Below are 19,613 nucleotides of genomic sequence, written 5' to 3' on the forward strand. Positions count from 1 at the left end.
CAATAATTTAATATCTATTATCGAGATAAACGTGTTAGATTGTACTACCGTAAGCTTCAATATTATTATATAATCTTTCCAATATCAAATATCTTTCGCAATTGATAAAATTAATCAAATCAAAATCGAAACGAAAATGTAACGTTGAGCGCAATTTTTACCGCCGAATTCCCGGTCGCTAAAGTGTTAACAGCTTACAGTTACAGCAAAGGTTTTACGATAATTGTCGCCCCTCGAATCCAAGAAAGGAAAAAAAACCGGTGTCGAAGCAACACCTCGAACAATTCTCTCTAATTGCTGCTATAGCATGCTTTCGCTCGATAGTCGAACATTCGGAGACATTTTCGGTGACGACGGGAACGCGACAGTGTCTCGCAATCGTCGATCGGAATACAGATCGTTGACCGGCTACTTTTAATTTCCATATAATTCGCTACCTACAACGGTGACAATAGACCCGAGATCGCAACAAACGCAGGAAGAACGGTACAAAACGAGATTGCGCGTCGTATGCGCGGAGAGGCGTCGATACAATAAAAAGTTCTGCGCGGATCGTGAAATTTAATACGAAATCGTGTATTTTTATTGCGTCCGACGATGACCGCTCGTCGGAATGAAAAAGTACGTCTCGCATGGCCGCGTTGGCCGATCTGTATCATTCGTTTCTCTAGTCCACAAATTTCGTATTAAATTCGTCGGGCAATTACCAAACACGAGACGCAGATTAGAAACATCGTGAAACGTTTCGCAACGAAGTTATAGATATACGTATAGACGTGTATACGTGCACGTGTATACATAAATATATCTGTTTTGAGTGAAATGTGTTCGTTGCTTCTACGACGCCCGGAACTAAGAGTTAACATGAATCGAAATAATCATAACAATAAAACTAATCTCTCGGTACGTACACAGTCGAGAATGTACATTGCCGGCGCTATACTTTCGCAACGATAAGAGTTCGGCGAGTAGCGCGAACGTAATAATTCTTCTCTCTCACCGGTTCTCTCGTAGTAGCAAACGGGTTAATAATGGTCCATTTCAGATATGCCGTAAAACCGGCGAAAAAGGTAGCTCGTTCTTTTTTTTTTGGCGAAGAGAGACAACCCACTGGGAGCATCGTGGATAGCTCTGACGGTGTCTCTATTCCGTGATGGAACTGTTTTTTCTTTCGGCGAAGTTCGAGTCTTCGTATCGTCCGACTTGCAACGATAATCGCGGAAATGTGGAGCAACGCTTCGAAAGATGCTCGTCGCTACAAAGCAAAAGGAAAAAATAATAATCTCCGACATCGTGCTTGTCGGTCTTACAAATTAAACAAATAATTCTTCGATGATACCGGAGCGAACGAAACCCTTTCGCGAGCATCTTTCGAGGCATCGCCGGAATCCGTTTTCCAGCCGTTTTTGTTTCCCGCGTCGAACGAATCGATGAAACGCAACAAATGATCGATTGCTGAACGAATAAAGAAGCCCCCGCACTAAACATAGTCTCGCGCTCGACTGATACACAGCGTGATGCTTAAATACTCTTCAATTTGACGTATATACATATGCACACACACGCATACATATATGCATATATATACATATTAAATTAGTTTATTAATCTTTCTTTACACAATTATTACACTTTATTTACTAGATGCGTCGAAATGAGTGCGACATGATGTAATAAGGGTAAAAAAAAAAGAAAAGAAAAAGGAACGTGATGGTGGCTGTGTTTTCCAGTTACTCTCTTTCTCTCTCTCTCTCTCTCTCTCTTTTTGCAACGGTTAACGGTGGTGATGAAGTGTGTGTCAGGCAAAAACGACGAGCATTAGTGTTCAAAGAATCTATAGTGTGTACGTGATGTGTGTGTAGGTTCTTTTTTTTCTTTCGTTCTTCCCATTGATCGATTTTCCTTCTCTCTCTCTCTCTCTCTCTCGCCCTCTCTTTCTCTCTCTCTCTCTCTCTTTACAACGATGCAGCAATATTATTCGCTAACCGCAATCATTAAAATTAATTTGCATATATTTATATATATGTAATTTAATTATCTATATATATGTGTGTATATATATATAGACCTTCAATATATTTTACACGGGCTCTTCCCACACGGTTTTAATTTTTCCCCCCTCGGCTCCGCGAAACACCGACGGTGTTTGCGAGCCGAGCAGCTTCGCCCAAGCTTCGGAAAAATTAAAACGGGAACGCGGCGGGAAAAGAGAGAGAGAGCGAAATTCGATCCAGGAAGCAGTGAATCAATTACACATGTTCATGGGTGGATTCGCGGACTCTCTTTCTCGCCTGCGATCCGCTCGAATGAACAACCACGTTTCTTCTTCTAAGTATATTTCTCTCCTCTCTGTTCCTGCCTTCCGTCCTAACTTGGGCGACTATACACACAGATTCGGCCAATCTTGATCCGCTTAAGACGAAGACTGTATATTACGAAGCGTGCATCGAATGTACAAATATCGGCCGAGTGAATTGTACAAATCACTACAGATCGCCTCGGTGTGCCCGGTGGTGGCATTCATCGAGTTCCGTGACGTTTACAATTACGACGTATATGTATATTATGTATATATAAAGACAAGATGAGAAAGATCAAAAAATCAAACTAAATCGATGAATTTATTTTATTAATAATAATTACGATAAATAACCAACAATCTATGTTCAAGCCGTACGATTTTTTAAAAAAAAACTCCGTAATACGTGTGTCATCGAAATAAATCTCTTTCTGTTCGTATTTTGCTGTTTTTTTTTTTTGCGTGTTCTTTTGTCTCTAGGCTTTTTTTTTTCTTTTACAGCTAGACTCGGAACCTTCTCCCTCCGTTTTGTCTTCGAGTGATTACCGTGTGTGTTTGTTTCTATCGGCCTGAAAATTCGAAAGAAGCGCTGCATGATTAGTTGTACGTTCGCATCCCCCTGTATACGGCTACTTGCTCCCCACCCTAACACACCGGTCAAGGGTTGTTACAGTTTCACGACGGTTGACGAACGACGATTGTTAGGGCGCATCAAGCCAGCTGCACATTGCGCGCGAGCACATAAATAATTTAAGTCTACCGCGAATCGCAACGTTCTCTCGAGTTGATCGCAAAAGTTTATTTTGTACGCTTGCGCGCCGGTCGAGAGAGCTTTGCCCTTTCTTTTCTCTCGCTTCTCTTTCCTCGGGGTTACGGAACCATTTATGAACAGCTCGCCTGATGTTCCAACGATTCGTTTTTGCGATGTTTGTAAAGATTTCGAAACAAATGTGATGCGTGTTCATGCGTATAAGGAAGGGGGCTGGGGTGTGAACAATGCCAGACAAAAAAAAATAAACGTCCATGATCGTTGACAGCTGAATAAATTCCGGATCGTTCGGATGTGTCTAAAAAAAAAAAAAAACGTAACGGAAAAAAAGAAAGAAAAAGAAGATTTTCTCGGTGCATGAGGATCGTGTTATCGAACCGTATAAAAAAAAAAACAGAAAGTACACATTCCCCCCAAAACGGGCTGAGAGGATAAAGAAATAATTCACGTGGTTTCTTCTAGTAATGAGGCAACATTACTAAAAAAGAAAATGGTTAATTGTTTAAAACTTAAGTTATATATCGTCAACATTCATAAAACTCTAAAACGAATACTAAGAGCTTCCCACTCTTTTCGTTTCCTCTTTCTTTCTTGTCCACTCACTCATGCTTCCTTTCGCTCCCTCCCTTCCTCTCACTAGCTATCGCTTTCTTTCTTTCACCTTTTGTCCCGTCGCTATCGTTTCCTTTTTTTTTGTTTCTCGTTAACACGCGCGGTTCGCTCTTTTTTCCGAGAAAAGGAATTGAATCGATACCAGACATCTTCTCGTCGGCAGTCATCGTTCTATATCTCTTTCGCGACGCAATGATATGTAGATGTGTATACGGGTGGCTCTAGTCACACATATCTCGAAGCTCTAGCTGTACAGGGTCGTCGTCATTACGCAAAAAATTGTACAAGTTCGTTGGTACATATCTCTTATTATACAACGTGGAACAGTTAAAGCAGGTCTCTCCGAATATCTCGCTAGCTATCGATGATAGAAGACAAAATGCATTTTGATAGGACTTGCTTGGTTTAGAGAGTACATAATCTTGTGTCTCGAATATTTTCGTGAATAGATAAGTAAATAAGATTTCAAGGTCAATCCTACTTTTCTTTGACTGGAATGATATATTTGTTTTATTTATATCCTGCTAATACAAGTCGAAAACAATAACTTATTATAAAAGATCATCCAAGGTGTTTTAATACTAATCGTGATGGAAAATAAATTTCTCTATATAGCTGTTCGAATATTTCTATATTTTCGTCGATTGTTAATACGTTGATCTTGTAATTACAGATAGAGATCGCGAGTTGTAAATCATTCAGTAAAAAAAGAAATAATTATTTCATCGATAAAGAGAACAGAGTTGATCTTTACAGCTTTTTTTACACATTCATCTATAAAAAAAGGGTTGGTAACATTAGATTATCAATATCTCGAAATCAAGCAAGTATCAACCGATTCGCATTTTTTCTATCAACAGCAGGCGCGAGGTACCCGGATAACTTGTTTTCAAGGTCCAGCCTGTATGGTATATGTTCCAATTTCGAGGTGTCCACGTTTCTCTACGAAAAATTCTGTGGTTTTGTTGCCCGAATTACAGTTTTCTCTTCTTACCAGCAAGACAAGTTCTTTCTTTTTTTTCCCTAGTTTTTTGTTTTTCGAAAACAAGCAACGCGTTGCGAATTAATTAATTGTGGTAAGGTTACGAATAAGAAAAGAACACCGTAGACAGGGAGGAGGATTCATCGAAAATGAAATCCCGTGTGACTGTGACCACTAGATAGTGTTTCGCTTGCGAGATCGTCGGTGTTCGCTAGACAATCGGAACAGCATGATCAGGGGTTGAGATCGGCGGTGAGGCGGATCATCGAGGCGTGACTGGATAGGCACGGGTTACAGATGTTTCTTCGGGTGTGTTCGATCGTATCTCGGTAGCGTCTCCCCATCGGCTCTTTAAAACTTTAATCCCCTAGATTCTTTCTCTCTCACTCTCTCTCTCTTTCTGTTTCGCCCTCTTTCTCTCTCGTCGTGTCGATGTACGCAGCAGCATGGTCTTTCGCATCGCGAGATGTGTCTTACGATAAATAGAGATTGTGCACGCAAATACTTCGTGTGTGTCCCCGTATGTGTACAATGTGTATATGCAGGTGGATCAGCCGAGACTTCCTTTTAAACTGCGTGTTATACGTGTTTCGCGCTGTCACGTGTTGTTGTTTTCCCCGGTTGTTTCTCTGACGTCGTTAGACTCGGAGCACGACGAGATAATCGAGCGTCGTCACCTTACAGGTTACCTCGCTCGGGACGAAACATAGACCCGGTGAATACAATAATAATAATAATCGTCGTCTTATCGTCGAGTGTACGCACGGTGAAAAAAAAGAAGACGCAAGTTTTCAGTCTTTGCGAGTGAAACGTCTTGCGAGCTGAGTGTGTGTGTGTGTAGCGATCGTTATCATCATCATTATCATCATTATCATCATTTCTCCCGTTGACCTTCGTCGGCACAAATCGAGCTGGTTTCGCCAGTGTTTCGTGTGCATGCATCTGTGTCTCTCTCTCTGCGCGCGCGCGTTATGTGTGTATTTTTATGTGTGTCTTCGTGTGTATGTTTACGAGGGTGTGTGTTCTTTTTTTTTAATAAAATGACGACGCAAGCGACGTTAACGCGCTACTAGACATTATAGATTACACATTTTTCAACTAGAAAACTTCGCTTTCTTTTTTTTTCCTTTTAGCAATTATTATTTAAAGAGGTTACGGGCCAGTTTCCTATAATATATATACATTGAATTCAACTTGGCAATATGGTGGCAATCAAGCGTTCGCAACGCCACTGTGTGTAGTCCATAGCTAATTCGATACAAGGGAAATCATCGTTTTAAATCTTCATTTAATATATTTAAGCGAACAAAGCTTAAAGACCACTCCGTATCGCCATTGCATTGAGTTCAATTTACAATGGGGGGGTAGTTTTTGGGGTGAGTGGGGGGAGCCTGTGCGGCAATCGGGTTTAGGAGTTTTTGGGGATTGGGACATCCTCCTCAGAAGATCATCATCATTCTTTCTTTCGTTCTGTTTATCTTGCCACCGTAAGGCTAGCTCTAAACGTGAATTCTTTCTCTTAGTTTTGTAACGTTTTTTTTTTTTTAAAAATAAAGTAGCTTAAGCCATATTCGATTGGCTGGGGTCTGTATTCTGTGTAGTGGATGGTGTGTTGGTGTTGACGTTATTATCACTAGAGTTACCGCTAGCCCCCGCGGCAGCACTCGTGGCTTCCAATTGGCCTCCAGGATTGTCCGAAGACTGCATGTACTTCGGTATTAGGATCGAATTCAAAGCCGGCTGAATTCGCAGCTCTTGATCTGTAAAGTCGAACAACGGCGGCAGCTCCCGACCGCTCGGTAATAGCGTGTCCTGTTCTCGCAACTCGTTGAAGAACGAATGGGCACACGCCTGCAGAGGCGTCATCCGTAACGACGGCGTGTATTCTAGGAGCTGGGCGACAAGATCCATCGCTTCCGGGGGCGTGCGTGCCCTGAACACCTGAAAATTATTACAGTCTTAGCGTCACCGTCGAAACGGAACAAGGTCGTCCACGCAGCGAATATAGTGACTAAGAGCATGGCAACGCATGACCGTCGCAGTCATGTGCGAAAGCGATGAAATGGCAGTGACACTATCCGAGAGAAGTCCGCTCGTAGTTCATAGTATTATATATATATTATGCTGGCTCGTTGAGAATGCTCTCTCTGATCTGATTCTTGCCGCTTTCAATCAAAATAATTCAAGTAGAAAGATTCTTTTGTATGCACGTAAAGGGTCTTTCTACTTCAACGATCCCGTCAAAGAAATTCAGTTCTCTTTTCACATTCTTTCAATTTCATTCTTGATAATTATAGTATGAAGTTGTTTGAAAAAATATACAAAATAATTGATACTATGTAAAAATTTCAAAAGAACCGTCTTCTCTTCTATATGTTATAGGAGTCCCTAAAGTATGAAACGTGTTTGAAGATCCTTAAATAAGTCGTGGTTGTAATTTTCTTGAAATTTGCTTATAGATATAGTCGGTAATTATTCGATTCTCATCTAAGCTAGAATTGAAGAATTATTGCCAAGATTTAGGTTTTTCGAAACATAAAAATTCAGACTTCTAAATAATGTTCATATTCGTTGTACATGCTCTTCTAAAAATTCTCAAAAGTTATATAATCTTTTCTATCATCAAAGTAGAGGGACCCTTTAAGAGAGTATTCTCATTACTCTTGTTACTTATTATATTATCATAATGAGTTTAGTATAGAAAAGCGCTTCAGGGAATGAATGAGTTTCTTACTGGAAAATACGAGACAACTCCCTTAATAAAAAAAAGAAATGGTCGTTAAACATACTCAACAACCAGAGTTATATTAGTAACATGAGATGTTTGATTCTACGATATTATTACGATGTAAAGTTTAATGACATAAATCTGGCAATAAGCCATACATCTGTATGTACTGTTTTCTAATCGAATTACCAAATACCATTTAAACAAAAGGAGTTTTCAATCAAATCATTCACATTTTTGGCGGCCCGTAAAGAAAACCATTTAGCCACGATGACTTGCGTGATGAACACACAGAAATATAACATCGTTGGAGATCAATAAACCGAGGTTTCGCGCAATCACAAACGTACAGGCAATCGTTCGCCACTCTTGTAAACATCGGATGAACATGAAATTTTTGCATAGGTTCTCGTTTAGACACTGGAAAATACAGACTTCGATTACCACCAGAACATTAGAGTAAGTGATACACGTTGATAAACACAACATATTGTTTCGGTAACGGTTCACGGTTAGTGAAGTTAGAGGGCGAGAGAAGTTGGTGACGCGATGATGCATGAGACACAAAGTGAGAAAAATAGAGAAGAAAAACAATATATAGATAGAAAGAAAAAAATGGATTTACTACATGATTTGGCAAAGGTGCACGCCGAATGTTTTTATGCGTATGATGCAAAAAAGATCGAATGAAGGTCTCTTTATTTTTGGTTGGTCATCCTCCGTTCGATGGATCAATTAGCAGTAATTGCACATATCCTATGTAACCGTTCAGATGCTGAAAAGTTGGTTACGATTGGTTAGTACATTGGGCCAATAGAGAAAAAGAGAAAGAGAAAAAAAAAGAAAAAATAAAGGAATAATTCGCCAGCCATATGTATGTATATTATATATAAGATAGATATAATATAAGAAACATCGTGTGTTCAACAGGGACCACTTACTCTAATCTTTTGGTGCTCCGTGGAACACTTTAGTCCACTCATTCGCTGAAGCATAAACTGTAACCACGAGTACATGTATTGATGAAATGTGATTATAGCGACAGGTGTAGCAAGACCGTGTTCAGTTAGAAGGAACGAGAGACTGCGAGCAGTCATTACCATCTCAAACAACTTCTCTGTTCTCGTGCAGTCATGGTTACTATACTTTATTTTTTGAGAGAAACGGTCCAAGGTGAATCATTGATCACAACAATTATTAATCTCACTCTGTCCACCTAAATTTGATGTCTAGATTAATTATGATCAATGTTACACCTCGGTTCTCTTTCTCTCAAAGAACAAGCTATAGTCGATTATATCACGCTAGAAATTCTGTTGAGCTTTAGAGTAGTGCTGTAAAATTTCAAATGTTCGACTTCCAGGTTGCATCAAACATTTCACGCTGTTCGAACATTATTCTTATGAAGGTGTTTGAATACCTTGAATATCTTATACTAATCGTTTCCAACTGTTATACTAAAACACTTTTAAAGCATCGATTCGATGGCTTTGTATATTGTTTCCACTAGAGAAATACTACTACTATAAAAATAATATTTGAATAGCTAGAAATATTTAGTAGAAGTCGACATTTGAATGACAAGTTCATATTTAAACGGACTCGCACTTCATTTACAATCCTACTTTATAGCTGCCTTTAGAGGTCTGAAAACATCCTATAAATATAAATATTTCCACTCGCTCTCTTACACAGCTAGTCTTTAATCACGAAGACGAATGAGAGAAATGTACACATGAATAAATAAAAAAAGAAAAGAAGAGAGAACGATAGCCGGCATCGAATTGAAAAGAGATACATGAAAAAACGTTTTCGGACAGCCAGACATATAACGGTGGTGCCATACAATGACCGTATATCGTTATTACTTGTCACAAATACTCTGTACTTTGTCTACGGTGAAACGAAGTTAGATAATAGGCTACCTTTTGCCAAGGATGCGACTTAATCTGTGGGAATTTGAATTCGGTATAGTTGGGGTTCATCTCACGTATCTGATCGCGGGTCGGTGTTCCCAGAACCTTTATAATCTCAACCAGCTGATCTACGCCGCTGTCGCCGGGAAATATCGGCTGACCGAGCAACAATTCTGCTAGTACGCAGCCGGCGCTCCACACGTCTATAAGAAACAGGATGTCCTTCATTATATAATGTAAGTTTGACCGTGCCATACGTTTGTAAACGTACCAATTTTTGTAGTGTAGTCAATAGCACCAAAGATCAGTTCAGGCGCGCGATAGTAGCGACTGCATATGTAAGAGACGTTCGGTTCACCCTTGACCAGGTGCTTGGCCGAACCGAAGTCGCAGAGCTTTAGAACGCCGGTCTCCGGGTCCAGCAACAGATTCTGTGGCTTGATGTCCCTGTGGCAGATCCCCAGGGAATGTATGTAAGCCAGGGAACGGAACAACTGATACATGTACAGCTGCAACATTCGGAAAAAAAACAATTTATTAATCGTGCGTCCTTGAACATCAGTTTGGAATCAGTTAACCGTTCAAGGCTCAAAACATTCTTATCGCTACCGGTAATATTCCTATTGCTGCCAGATATCGGACAGACTTTAGGCTCTTGTTTTATGTATCGAAAGCTATAAACAATTAATTAACTAATAAAATACATATGAAATGGAAACTAGAGTTGCCTTGGACGGTTAATTGATCCCTTTAAAGCAGTTTCCGTGGAAATATTTTGAAGCTTACCTTGATGAAACTGATCGGTATCGTCAGCTTGCTTTTGCTATAATGTCGAGCGACTTTGTACACAGTTTCGGGTATGTATTCCAGGACTAGATTCAGATAAACCTCGTCCTTCTAAAATTTAACGACAAAATCATTATTCAACGCGGTCCATCAATTGATACCCGCAAGGTGTGTCGTCTCAAAGGCACATGGTCCTGTAGCAATTAACTTCTCTAACAGGGGGGGTTGGTCCCCGTTCTGGTAATCGATTACTATAAATTCCCATCGGACCGTTTACGCGCGCAGTACCTTTGAATCGCGAACACACTGTTCCGGAAGATTGTCTGTCTATGACTAGCGAAGCTGCATTTACTACTAGACTGAGATTTATCGAGAGAGCCTGTCTTTCGTCACGGTGTCTTAGACGCAATGTTTTCTCGCGTCTTCTATACATATAAATATATTCTTAAGAAATATATGTACATATATATATTTATCTCATCTCTCGTGAATCACTACTAGTTCGCAAAGCAAATCTGCCTAAGTGTTTCTCAAAAGGACTTTCTCAAACTACTGGGTACGCTTTTCACTTACGTCCACATGAAAAACTGGATTAGTTGCGTTTAAGATGTTCTACAAAATAACACAACAATGCCGCATGCATTAAACTAATACGTATTACATGGAGTCGGAGCTTATAGAATTCATTGTAAAAGAGAACTGACTGTTTTTTTTTGTCTTTCGCGTTACTTGAAAAGGGTGCGTGTGTGTGTGTGTGAACAACACTTTCACCTACGAGTATACAAAAAAAATATAAAGGAAACGGTTTTTGCGCAATCGTCGTCGGTGTCTGCGAAGAACGCCTCGTGCGCGTAGGGTGCATCGTAATCGCGCCGCGCGCGGCGGAAATTGGTGAAAAATATATAAATAAATCGCCTATTATTCGTTATTTCAATTGTGATCGATCGCCGCGTGTTTTCAAGATCGCGAATCTGCATAGGCGTATATATATGCGCGGGCGGCGCGCTCGCGAGGAATACAAATGTAAAGGAAAGCGAGCTTCTTTGTCAGTGAATTACGAGACACCCTTCGTAACTCTAAGAATAAATTAACAGATCGCATTCCCGACGAGTCGGTAAACTTTCAGTCGTTTGTTCAGTCGTGTAAGAGCAAAATTGCATAGTTACCTTATCACCACTAGAGTAGAAGAAATATTTTAGTTTCACGATGTTGCAGTGCTCGAGACGCCGCATGATTTGCAATTCTCTGTTCTGTGAACAACGGAAAACAAGCACGTGATTAGTTATAGTTCTCACCTTGCCCTATTTACGGCGAACTTTTTATCCGAATGTACAAGATTGTTGCTCTTGTTTTATATTTCTGGCATCCAGTGTCGCTGCACTCGTGCTTACATTATTATTGTGTACAAAAATTCGACGCGGGGAATCGCGGGAGCTCGCGATTATCGTTCCGCAAACAGATCAATCGCCGCGGATAAGCCTCCGGCTGATAATTCCGCGAAACGTTTATTGGATCGGCGGGGCCGGGCACAATTCGTTCAACTCTGTTAGCGTGATCGACAAGAATAACGCAAATTTCCAATCAAGATAATCTAGCGATAAGATATCGGATGATACTTATCGTGAATACCGAAAATTGCATAAGGTCGAAACTGTGTTTCCACGAATTTCGGAAATTGGATTGCGCCGAGGATGATATACGATCGAATTAATAGATATCGAATTAAAGAATTTTTAAGGGAATTAACTCTTTGGGGCACGGTGGGATTAAAAATGTCCCACCTTTTTAATGTACGGTACTGCATGATGGGATCATTCAAGTCTTATTCTACAAATTCAGTTGAATTATTATTTGTTCGTGTTTTTATATGCTTTCAATAAAAAGATACGAATTTCGTTTAATTAAAAACGCGACGAAATTTCTGCGCCACATGGGTCCATTTGTTTCCCGAAATCCTGTGCCTCGAAGATAATATTATATGTTAAAGATAATATTACTTAAAGATATATTTAAAGATAATCTCGGTGTGTTACCTTAAATCGCTTGTCCTGGAGAACTTTCTTGATGGCAACCATTTCTCCCGTATCACAGAGTTTCGCTTGGAAGACAACGCCGAAGCTGCCATTACCGATTACTTTTGTGTCTGTGTAGGCGACCTCTTGGGGGCGGTCTGGACCAGCACCGGGGGTAGCCACCACGGTCGTCACTTTGCTGCCATCCTTGCCTGCATTGTACATTGCACCACCCATAGAAACAATAGAAAAGCACAACGCTACAGTACAGCGAAAGTAACAAGTTTGGGGGGGCGGGGGCGGGGGGCGGCTGGTAAAAAGCTTCGATCAAGCGGTTACTTCGTAGATGTAATTAATAAATATAGATGTAGGAACGGAAAGAAGAGGTTGGAAAGTAATCTTCGGCTAACTACGGATTTTCTACGTTCTAATTATACTTTATTATCCCCTCCCCACCGCTCGCAGAACTGCACTCGGATTTCGTTGAAAAATAATCTTTACGTTTATCCTTGCTGATTGATGCAACTCTCGGTAAACCGAGAACTTTGTTGTTCGTGCGAAGCGTAAGCTGTTTAACTAAGTAATTAGAGCTGAAACAATAATTCTTGGATCCATTTTGACCTAACTTCTCAGAGCGTTCTTTGAGCTATATAGTATAATATATCATAGCTATATTATAATTTATATCATAGCTATAATATAATATATCAGCTACATATTATAAAATATTATAACATATTATTTATTTTATTAATAATATATGTTAAGACTGCCGAGTAAAATGATGACGCAGGCGTTGCAAAGTTTATATTCTTCAGAAAGAAATTTAACTTGTATTAAACCATGAAATTTAAGGAATTACCAGCTAAGCCGTCACCTAACAATGTTCTAAGAAAAGTTGGAACTTTAGATTAGCGTCAGCAAACTGCCGGTAAATAGAGAGTCAACACGATCAGCGGATGAAGTTTCTATATCCTATCTCTTGCAAGCGACGCAGAAAATGTTCATTTCTCACAAAGATCAGCAGTTTAGCGACGCGTGTCCAAGCGGTCACGCCGCCGCCAGCATCGAACTCTCGAAAGGCGATCGCCTTTCAAGGTACAACGGTAACAAGAAATTTCGAGCAAAAACAACAAGTACCGTTCCTTTTCCGGCAAGAAGACCGTTTGCCGAACACGACGGACAATCCAAGGGTCTTCCTCGAGGCCTTCGCGGGACGAGACCATTATTCGAACAAGGAGAGCAGCAATTATTGGAACGGTAGCGCTAGATGATTCATCATCGCGTAGTCACGTCGGAGATGAATCCTCTCGTAAAATTAATCGAAGCCGCTCATTACGCAAGCGGATCAATTTTACCTGGGGACAGAGAGGCGTTCGAAATTCGCCGCGAAGCGGCGGGGGAACGTTTCGCAGAGGGAGGGGGGGGATAAGAGAGCCCGCGAGGAACTTCCATCCATTGTGTGTCTCCGGCCTGTGAAAACTGAAAATAACTTCTGGTCGATCTAGCAACCCGTTCCACCGACCGGCGTGTATCGGCGTGTACCAGGTTGCACGGATGTGTTCTTAGATGCGTGTAATTCTATTGCTAGCCGCTTGAACGCGGCTGCGACAGGGATAACCTTGATAAGATGCAACCACGGATAATGCGAGGTGGCGCGTTCGCGGACCGGTTTTCTCATTGAACCGTCGTCCGGCTGAAAATAACCGAGCGTGCGCCGTATCTTTCACGCCTCTAATAATCTGTCGCGGTGGTGCAGTGACGCGGGAATCGCCGCCGAAAATTTCCGTAGAACACGATTTATTCTCATCTAGTCACTTTTATTTTTTATTTTGCTTTTTTACCCGAGGATTTCAGCGATTTACGAGGCTATCGATTTGCCTATGTTTACCGCCGCTTGATTAACCTTTTCGACGAAATAAATAGATTTTCGTAGCGAGGAGCAGTCTGCTTGAAATTTTAAATATACTGATTGGTTACGAGTATAGAGACTTTGTAATTACAATATAATAATTACAAGAGTTGCGCTTTGATTGAACGAAATAGTAGTTTTACTCGGGCGATTCTCTTTCCAATGGATCGTACATTTTATTTATATTACGAGGGAAAGATGGATAAAGAGTATAATATTATATAATAATAATAATATAGCATAATATTATCATTATATAGTAATAAAATAGCGTAATATCATTACATGGTAATAAAATAGCATAATATTATTATTATATAGTAATAAAATAGCATAACATTATTATATAGTAATAAGAACTTTCCAATTTTAGAAAATATTTAAATATGGAGTCCAATCGGTACCTATGGGCTCTGTAAATCAATTTAATATGTAAACAAGGTTCTGTCATAGGAATCGATTCAATCGATCTGTTAATTGAAGGCGCTTGGTCAATTAATCCTCTGCACTCGAGCGGCGACTCTGCGGCGCCATTAAGATCGTTCTAACGCGTTCAAAAATTATTTTCATAGATATCGCGAAAGCTTACATTTAAAAAATTGTCGAAAATTTGAAAATCAGAATAAACTTGGTTGCGGAAGAAAGCGAGCCGACAAGATGTAAACAGTGCAAAAAGAACAGGGAATATATTCTATTCAGAGCCGCGCGGTTTAACCCTTTGCACCCGAGTGGCGTCTCCGTGGCGGCGCTAAAAATTGCCGCGCTATTATCGAACGAATTTCCACATTGCTAAATTTCTCCGTAGTCGACAAATTGTCAAATAATCGAACCCCTCTGCAAGCATACACCTTCGGTCTCAAATAAAAATAAGCTAATAAAAATACGATAAAACGCGTTCGTTTCAAAGTTGGAACGGTCTCGGTCGCGAAAGGGTTAATGTTTTGAAAACCGCGGCGACTCGTGTCATCCCGACGAAGGTCGCCGGTTTTCATAAAAAAAACTCGTGAGATACGCCCAGGCCTCGAATTTAACGTCGGCGACTGTAAAAGCGCGGGCGGCCGTACTATCGTCGAAAGGTTAATATTTTCAACGCGCTATTCGCGGAAATCGGCCTGATTTCATTGAAAACGATCGTAAAAGCCTTTGGCCGGCGGTGGAGGCGGGGCCGCCGCAGAGGAGGGTAAATTTTCCATCAAAGTGGTCGTTCGCGAAATGTCAGCGGGGTATCCGTTTATGCGAGAGCCCGGGGTGTATCCGAGAAAAGGTCGAGATCCTCTGATGCGCGCGTAACACGGCAAAAAGGGAGAGAGAGAGAGAGAAAGAGAGGGAGAGAGGCGGGGAAGTGCATATCCGGATCCTTGGGTTTGCTGCGCTTTTTGTTGTAACGCTGGATTTAGCCGGCTCGGGTCCAAGCGCGACGCTTTTGCCAGAGATCGCCGCCGTTTGACCCAGTTTTCGGCCTCTCCGCGTCCCTAAGGACCTCCTTCTCTTCTCTCGGCCAGAACCCGGAGAAAATGTTTAACGAGGCGGGGTATATCCTTGGAATTGCTCGGTACTTCAATTCCCTAATCACTTGAATAATTTCGATTTATTTATCGAGGCTCTCTTGTCCCCGGAAAAATTTTAATCGACGAAATAAATTGCGTTACGTTAACCTTCTGGCAGGCGCCCTGTTGTGCTACGCACATCATCGGTTTTCCTCGAAGGGCATTTATTAATAGCTTCGTTCCCGGTTTCATACAACAAATAAATATTTGCGTGCACGTTGTGCTTTTCACCTTAACCCCTTGCGCCACGGCTCCGTTGACGCTGCGTTGATTAACGATTACTCGTCCCTAATATTTTCCTTAATTTAATGGGAGCATAATTTTGGCATAATTTGAATGGGAGCAGATCATTTTTATTTCGTCTATTGTCTTTATTTACTTCCGTCTCTAGTGTTTGATAGATATTTAATAGATCTTGCGTGGAATCTTTATCTGACTCGTTATTATAGTGCAAAGGGGTTAAATCGTTACGACGCCCGTCTCTTTGTGCGGTAATTTAAAATTATTTAAATACCTTGTCGGTTGAAACGAGGCGGTTAGAAATAATGCCTTTTTAATTAACGCGATGTTCCCGCCTGATATTTTCTTCTCCTTGCACGTAAAGTGATATAAAAATACGCTGCTCCTACGAGCAATCTTCGTTGCTTGGATAATCCTCGAACCTTTACAACGATCCGAGGTGCGCGTATACTCTTCAATGAATATTAAAATGTACGTTGTATAAGTATATTATTTCCGCGTATACGTGTGATACATTTTTTTACAATATAACATTTTATGACAATGCGTTTTGTAAAAGAAAATTCAATTTTTATCTTCTTCATACGATTTTTATCTTTTTCGTACGTTTTTGGTCTTTTACATACGATTTTTATCCTTTTCATACTATTTTGATATTTTTTAGACAATCTTGATCCTTTTCATTATGTTACTCATACAATTTTCAATAAATGTTCAAAAACTATTGTCACTATTTTATTCTCCATTTTTTCCCTAATTACCTTTGCTTTTAGAATTATGTAAATATCATTTTTAGTTGGCCTATTATTATTAACCCTCTGCACTCCATGCAATCATGGATGTTACCTACCAGCGCTTATGAACATTTATATTATTAAACAGTATACGTTATATATGTATATTTAATATTATAATAATATTTGATTTATATGAATTTGTAGACATTGATAAATAGTTGCAAATCGCTAATAAACTTTAATGTTTAGTCATATACTAGAATTACGATGTCCCCCGAGATGGGACAACTAGAGTGCAAAGGATTAAATTCGTCAAATCCGCAGGTTGTCTTCGTTCTTCGCCGGGGGCGTTTCGTAAATTCGGATAACAGAGGTCCCGGCAACGGTTACGAGATCGCTCGACACGGCGAACAAACAACAGTCACCGACGCCCATCGCGAGCCTATTTACGGGTCGGCGTCGGCAGCGCGCACCGTGTAGGAGAAAATGAATTCCCGTCATCGGCCCCGCGCCCGCAAGTCCCGATACGCCTGCCGCGGGCCGGTTAACGTCCTCTCGGGTTCTTCGCTCCGCCAAGAGCCGTATAATATTTAAATGACATTAAAAGGAATACTTTCGCAATAACCGTTCCACCGCGTCCGAGAAACCAGGCCTATACATAGCCCGATTGTGCGCGCAAACGGAATACCATCGAGCTACTTTCTGCCGGTCGCGTAAATATTTGAACAGTTTTGCTGGCGGGGTGGGGGGGGGGGGGGAGACGCGTCGCCGGGGCGAAATCTTCGCGGAAAGTTCCGACATCGTCGGCGACGCCAGACGACACACAGGAAACCGATCTTCTCCGTTTTCACAACAATCCCTCGCGCCCGTAACGGTTCGTAATCGAAGAGCGTTTCGTTTATTCGAGCGTGTTTCCCGCCTGTTTCACGGCTTCGACATTTGGGGCATCGATCCTCTCGCGTTTTCAAGGGCGCGGCTTTTTTAGAACAGCCGGCAGAAATCGTTTTCCGCTTTGCGCGGTTCAACTCTTTCAGGTACGGGATTTCAGAAAATAGACCCGCGTGGCGCAGAAATTTTGCCGCGTTTTCAATCAACCAAGATTGATACCTTTTTCTTGAAAACATATAAGTGTATAAACAAATAATTGTTCAACCGAATTTGTTGTTATAGAACGAAACGTTAATAATTCCACCAAGCCGCTTGGTTTCATGAAAGTACAGAGTAAAAATGTTGCAATACCGCGTGGTGGATCTAAAATTGCCCCAGAATGCAATTACAGTGTATCAAAAAGGTGGGACATTTTTAATCCCGCCGTCGTCCAAAGAGTTAAACGGACACCGCCGTGAAGCGCCGGGGAAACTTTTATACACGTGTATCGAGCGAGATATCGAACTGCTGTCGAACTACTGCGTCGTATCGGAATTAAACGTAGAGCGCCTAGCTTCTTTGTAGACATGTTTCACGGTTCTTCCTTTGTTTGTGTTTTTCTTTAAGAAGCGCCGACAATGTTTCGCACGGAACGAGGACTTTGACGGATAATACTTTGTTTACCTAGCAGGTCGTTGCGCTTCGTCAAATTTTTAGCACTTTTAAAACACGGTTAGAGCTTCCACGGGACGAGAAGAATTAATTAACACCTGTCGGGACAATAACGATAAAAGTCGTCGACGAGGTGAATCAGCGGCTCTTTTATTGACCAAGGATGTTAGGAGCTTGACATATGGCCTTTATCTTTTATCTGTATGATTATCATAAGCGCTCGGCGGGTTCTGCTCTTTTTTTATAGTAATCCTGGATCTTTTGCAGTAGGCGAATCGATTGATCCGCGGGATTCAACGATTAGGGTGTTCGGTAATATTTCTGAACATTGTTTACAGGAAGGAGTCGACGCTGAGATTGTCTCTCGTTCTCTTTCTCCTCTCTTTTCTTTTTTCTTGACATTAAGCAGAAAGTTGACGTAGCTCTTGACGTACGAGAAAAATAAATTCGCGTGGGCCGAGAAGCGCACAACAAAAATAAATATGAATAACAACGGATAAATGTCACCGGGTCGTGTGTATTACTTCCCGCTGAATACTTCTTTCTTGCCGATGCCACTTCTGTGTTTCTAACCTTTTCTACGCTGAAATGGCAGAACGCTCTTCTGTGCAAAAGCTCGCAAACAAGCCGGAGGATGTCCGGCAATAAGATGTTTAAAAATACAAATTATTATCCTCCCATTTCTAAGTCTCCTCCGAAATCAATTTCTGCTTCGCGTTCGACCGTTGACAACAATTGCGGAAGTTACAAATATCTATTTTCGTCGAATACTCGAAGCTTTTTCTTCGATGTTTGTTACGGCCTGTGAAATCGTCTCGTCGCTTGTGCAACATTTAATTTAATGAAACAATCCAATGGGACGAAAGAAGGTTAAGTACACAGAGTTAGAAATATATATTTTTCCGAGATTATCTCCGAAACCGAGGCGGCGATAAGACGTGTTACGGGGGAAAAATTGTTCAGACTGACCTTGACAACATTATCTCAAGCTCATTGGAATCGGCGAGGTCGCCCTCTGTTTCCAATAATTATCAAGACTTCCGATCGATCGCAGTGTATCCCTCGTTCTTCGATCCCCGAGATTAGTCAATGAAATCAAAATTCCCAGATCAAACAAAAAAGAAATAAATGGTCAACACTCCTCCTTCGACGAAGAGACATATTAGATGGCATGTTACAGACCGAAAGTGAACGCTGTAACGATACAGAACGGTCCTGTTGGTAATAATTTCGTTCAAGTTAGAATCTATTTCGATAGAATATTGCAAGTATTACGAGAAAGTGCCGTAATGAAACTTTGTCGAGTTTTGTAATATTATCGCTACGCAATCGTTGCTATCGGAGACAATAGACAATGTTGGATTTATTGAGAGATAATAGTGGAAAACAGAGCAGCTCTCGCGAGAAAAATAACGATAATAATAATAATAACGAACAGGAGAATTTTACTTATTGTTAGATTAAGAGCTTCGTTAATTCGACGAGAATAAAGATTTCAGCATAAAATCTTGTTCACCTTATACTTAATATTAAA

The 19,613-nt window shown here is 40.8% G+C and overlaps 1 protein-coding gene across 4 annotated transcripts in view; it reads right to left on the reverse strand.

Annotated features, from left to right (window-relative positions):
- Positions 1-19,613, reverse strand: part of LOC144473199 (glycogen synthase kinase-3 beta) — a 66,926-nt gene that overhangs the window by 5,325 nt on the left and 41,988 nt on the right. For 3 of the 4 annotated variants that reach the window (XM_078186848.1, XM_078186847.1, XM_078186849.1), the window contains exons 2-7: positions 12,126-12,316; positions 11,259-11,342; positions 10,093-10,203; positions 9,578-9,815; positions 9,316-9,509; positions 6,306-6,603 (exon numbers count right to left, since the gene is read on the reverse strand). In XM_078186848.1, coding sequence (XP_078042974.1) covers positions 6,306-6,603; positions 9,316-9,509; positions 9,578-9,815; positions 10,093-10,203; positions 11,259-11,342; positions 12,126-12,316 — 1,116 coding nt within the window. Of the gene's footprint in view, positions 1-1,585; positions 2,869-6,305; positions 6,604-9,315; positions 9,510-9,577; positions 9,816-10,092; positions 10,204-11,258; positions 11,343-12,125; positions 12,317-19,613 lie in introns of those variants that run through there. The other variant, XM_078186850.1, reaches the window with a different exon arrangement.

Source organism: Augochlora pura, chromosome 7 (genome assembly GCF_028453695.1).
Source record: "Augochlora pura isolate Apur16 chromosome 7, APUR_v2.2.1, whole genome shotgun sequence".
NCBI classification, from domain to species: Eukaryota; Metazoa; Arthropoda; class Insecta; order Hymenoptera; family Halictidae; genus Augochlora; species Augochlora pura.